At 37.1% G+C, this 5,287-nt stretch overlaps 1 protein-coding gene across 1 annotated transcript; it reads left to right on the plus strand.

Annotated features, from left to right (window-relative positions):
- The first annotated feature begins 4,342 nt into the window (after positions 1-4,342).
- On the plus strand, positions 4,343-5,287 carry LOC126028932 (olfactory receptor-like protein DTMT). Its single transcript, XM_049787676.1, has one exon. It carries the CDS (start codon positions 4,343-4,345, stop codon positions 5,285-5,287), a length of 945 nt encoding a protein of 314 aa, XP_049643633.1.

A 5,287-nucleotide genomic window follows, 5' to 3' on the forward strand; every position in this document is an offset into this window, starting at 1 on the left:
GGAACTTAGGCATCCAAAGGGCCCTCTCCTGGAAATGTTTGGCTAACTGGGTCAATGGTTCAATGCTAAAGTCTGAATAAGTCGTGCTGCTTGGCTGCTGTGGAGTTGGGCAATCACTAGAGACACCCCAGCTGATTGTGCTCATTGTGGCTTTCACTTCAGAGCCACACCTAGTGATATTTGGGGATTATGTAATGTCTTGAATCCAAGTGGGGTCAGATACATGCCAGGAATGTGCTTCAACCCTTGTACTCTCTCTCTAATACCAACATATAATATTTATAGGGACCACCTCTAACCTATGCTCAGGGAAATTGGGGTAACAGTATTGACAATGCTCTGTCCTGTGGTGTGGCACTGAAGGTCTGATAGTCCTGCCTCACTGGGCTCAAAGGCTTGCAGCTACCTGGGGCTAACAGACCCATACCCAGCCATGATCAGGGCCAAGTTGTGTGTAGGGTCCAGTTCAGAACACTGCACATGACAGGCAATCTGTTCCACTACTTGAGCTAGTTTCTGGACTTAACATAATGTTTTAGAGATTTACTTGTGTCATTGTTTGAATCATACTTTATATCACTGTTCTATGGCATATTATTGAAAAGAATATATTGGGGCCGGAGAGATAGCATGGAGGTAAGGCATTTGCCTTGTGTGCAGAAGGTCTGTGGTTTGAATCCCGGCATTCCGTATGGTCGCCCAAGCCTGCCAGGAGTGATTTCTGAGCATAGAGCCAGGAGTAACCTCTGAGCACTGCCGGGTGTGACCCAAAAACCAAAAACCAAAAAAAAAAAAAAAAAGAAAAGAAAAGAAAAGAAAAGAATATATCACAGGGTGCTCATCCATTTCTCTCCTAACTGTTATGTAGATTTCTCAGTTTCAGATGCTATCAATAAAGCTTCTGTGGGAAATATTATTATATAACTTTTGTAGAAATTTGTTTTTATTTGATTATTTCAGAAAAATTTATAAAATAAAGGTAGGTAAATGTTAAATGACAAAATCTATCAACAATGTGCAAAGTGGTTTTTTTTTTTACCATATTCCATATTACTTGAAATAAATGCTGTACAGCTTAGCTTATGTCTTTTAGCCTTTTTAGAGATGATTTAGATATATGGTTTTTGGTGTATGAAATAGATGCATGTATTTCTCTGATGAAAATCTCAACAATCTTTCCCATGCTATTGCTGACTTTTATTAGAAATATTTTTCAGTAATAAATAATAAATATTTAGTTTATGTTGGTCTTCAGTTTTTCCAACTAATTGAATATTATTATAAATATATGTCCTATATTATTGAGCCAGATTTTGAATTTGCCTTTTCTTTCTTTTTTCTTTGTTTTATTTAAACACCATGGTTACAAATTTTTTTATAATAGCTTTTTTTCCCCACAGATAAAGTTGCTCTTGATTGAGTTATAGTCATGCTATGTACAACAATCTTTACCAGCACACATTTCTCGCCACCAATGTCCCCTTTTTCCCTTACACCCTCCTTGATGCTCTCTCCCCATCCTTCCTCTGATGCAAACATTTTTCTTCTTCTTATCTTTCTCCCTCTCTTACTTTTGTTTCCTTTTAGACAATTTTTCTGCAGTACAGTGTACATTTCCTGCCACCAATGTCCCCAGTTTCCCTCCCTACTCACCTTCTCCCTCCTTCCTCTGGGGTAGGCATTTTACTTCTCTCTCTCTCCATGTCTCTCTCTCCTTTTTTGATACTGTAGTTTGAATTATTGCTAATTAAGGGGTACTGTGTATATCACTTTATCCTTTTTTAGCAACCCGTTCTTGTCCAGAGTGATTGGTTCCAACCATCACTGTGACCATGGACTGTTCATTACCCTAACTGTATTCATCACTATGAATTTGTCTTTTCTTAGACAATATCTCATGCAGATTTTCAAATATATTTGAAAAGTTTTAGCAAGATTTAAAAGTGCCTTTGGCAACATATCCTTTAATTTTTCTAATGTTTTATGCTTATTTTTAACTTTTTAAAATGATATTGACGAATTTTGTCAAAACTATCATTTTTTATTGCTTTTGCGTTTCTATTTTGTAAATTTTAATTTATTAATCATTTCACCCTTCAGTTTAATGCTTTGTTCATTCATTTATTTTTTAATTCGTTAGTAAAAAGTAAATAGATTTCTCCTTCTTTAATACTCTATATGTTTCATTTTCCTTCAGAATAGTGTTCATTTCTTTGACAAAAATTTTATTCAGGACAGTCTTTTTTTAATTTTTATTTTTATCATATTGGCTTACATATCTTTCACAGTAGTATTTTAGGTACATATTAACATTGAATCAGGGGAATTCCCATCACCAAATTTGTCCTCCCCCCATCCCCGTTCCCTTCCTGCAACCATATCTCCCCACCCCCATCACCCTCTGAGCTGCTAGAGTAGGTGATTCCCTTTTTGTCTAGCTTACTATTAGTGATCATATATCTATTTGGTCCTGGTACCCTCCCTTGTTTCCCCCTTTATTTGAGAGGAGGAGCTCGATAATTCGAGTTATGTGGTTTTGAGGACAGTCTTTCATTTTTTTTAATTTTTTTGTTTTTGTTTGTTTGCTTGTTTGTTTTGGGGTCACACCCGGCAGCGATCAGGGGTTACTCCTGGCTCCACGCTCAGAAATTGCTCCAGGCAGGCTCAGGGGACCATATGGGATGCCGGGATTCGAACCATTGACCTTCTGCATGCAAGACAAACGCTTTACCTCCATGCTGTCTCTCCGGCCCATGGGACAGTCTTTCTTAATACTGAAGTGTGTGTGTTTGAGCCACAATCAGCAGTATGCAAGGCTTATTCTTGACTCTGCATTCAAGAATCACTTGTGGTAGGTTGAGATGCCAAGGATTGGATCCTGGTTGGCTGCATACAAGGCAAATGCCTTACTCACTGTATTTTTGCTCTTGCCTCTAAGCATATAATAATTTTATTGTTGACTTTTTAATTTACTGTAAATCTGAATAATTTATGTTTAGATAACACAATCTGTACAAGTGATTTGGGGAAATGTAGGATCTTCAAGAATTGGTAGTATTTTATTTTATTAAATGTATAATTAAGAAATATGATATTAGATCAAAAGGAGCCCAAGACCATTGACTCAGGAAATGAACAATATAGACCTAGTACTTACCCTCAAGTAGGGTCATCTCTATAGTGGATGCTAAGCAGCTCCTGTGAGATTTGATTTAACTGTGGATACTAATTGTATGACTAGGGGAAAATGTGAACATCAGTCCATTGATTCCAAGGGATTCAGAGAAACAATGGGGAAAATCAACATTGATTACTTTTCTGGTCAGTAACTTGTGTTTTGTTTATTTTCTGAAATGAAATGTCATTTCATTAAAGCAGCATATTTTGACAAATAATTATATATATTTAATTACATATATTTATATTTTATAAAAATAGTTGTACAAAGCCACCAATGATTGTATCTTATTATTTTATTGGCACTGTTGAGTCCATGCTGTTGTTGGGATTCATTAACCATTCTGTCGCCTTTTCTCTGCTCCAACTCAAGAAACTGTCTTTCTGGTTTGCTAAGAATGAAGTTTTTATTCACTTTCAATTCTGGTTTAAGAATATTTTTTCTATAAAATAATTTTAGGGGGACAGAGAGATAATACATTGGGCAAGGCACTTGCCCTATACGTGGCTGACCTAGGTTTAGTCCTTGGCACCCCATATGCCCCTCCCAAAAGTACCAGGAATTTCTTGAGTGCAGAGCAGGAGTAGCCCCTGAGCACCTCCAGGTGTAGCACAAAAAAATAAGACAAAAATTTAAAACATTTTGGACCACACCCTCAAATTACATTGCAGTACTTGGAAAGAGCAAGCATTTGCAATGATTTTGTGATGTTGATATCACTATCACCAACCATACCTATTATTGTCATAATCATCAGCATAATCATAATAACTGACATATCATTCATGATTAATAAAAATGTGGCTGGCATTATAGTTAATATACTATTTGCATCATTAAGAGACATACATAAGTGGTTTCCATAGATTACTTTTTACCTAACTTCAGATCAGATCTACTTTATTCATGGTATAGTTATGAAATGTTTTCATAAAATTATGGACTATCATTTATGATAACTCATAGTTTCATATGCTTTTCTGATTTTTATTCTATTAGTATTTATATTCTTGGGAGAGGACCAATAAATAAAGTACTTAACCTTTATGACTTATAAAAAGTCATTCTGAAGGTTCTCTAATAGGAATATAATGTGTAGACATGTACACACTTTTATAAACATTATTCTTAATTTTATAAAGGTAAAATGAAGGCATCTTGAAAATGGAAAACCAAACCATCATCTCAGAATTCCTCCTCCTGGGTCTGCCCATTCAACCAGATCAGCAAGACCTGTTTTATGCCTTGTTCCTGGCCATGTATCTTACTACTGTCCTGGGGAACCTCATCATCATCATCCTCATTTGTCTGGATTCCCACCTGCATACACCCATGTATTTGTTTCTCAGCAATTTATCTTTCTCTGACTTCTGTTTCTCCTCTGTGACCATCCCCAAATTATTACAGAACATGAAGAGCCAGGTACCATCAATCCCCTATGCTGGCTGCCTGACTCAAATGTACTTCTTCCTACTTTTTGCAGATGTGGAGAGCTTTCTCCTTGTGGTCATGGCCTATGACCGCTATGTAGCCATCTGCTTTCCCTTGCACTATACTACCATGATGAGCCCCAAGCTTTGTCTCTCTTTGGTGGTGCTTTCCTGGATGTTGACTATTGTCATTTCTTTGTTGCACACCCTACTTATGGCTCGGTTATCTTTCTGTGCTGATAATGTTGTCCCCCACTTTTTTTGTGATATGTCAGCTCTACTAAAGTTGGCCTGCTCTGACATTCAGATAAATGAAATGATGATATTTATCTTTGGAGGTCTTGTCATTATTGTTCCCTTCCTGTTAATTTTTTCATCCTATGCACGAATTGTCTCCTCCATCCTCAAAGTCCCTTCTGCCAGGGGTATCCGCAAGGCCTTTTCCACTTGTGGCTCCCACCTCTCTGTGGTGTCGCTCTTCTATGGGACCATCTTTGGTCTTTATTTGTGTCCTTCAGCAAACAATTCTACTATTAAGGAAACTGTTATGGCTGTCATGTACACTGTGGTGACCCCTATGCTGAACCCCTTTATTTATAGCCTGAGGAATCAGGACATAAAGGGAGCTTTGAGAAGAGTCTTTTTAAGAAGAACACGTCATTTTTCTTTGGGACACTGA

The sequence above is a fragment of the Suncus etruscus genome, chromosome 1 (assembly GCF_024139225.1).
Source record: "Suncus etruscus isolate mSunEtr1 chromosome 1, mSunEtr1.pri.cur, whole genome shotgun sequence".
In the NCBI taxonomy this organism is placed as follows: domain Eukaryota; kingdom Metazoa; phylum Chordata; class Mammalia; order Eulipotyphla; family Soricidae; genus Suncus; species Suncus etruscus.

Excerpts from the sequence above, each read along its gene's own strand:
- LOC126028932 (XM_049787676.1), top strand. The coding sequence starts at position 4,343 with ATGGAAAACCAAACCATCATCTCAGAATTCCTCCTCCTGGGTCTGCCC.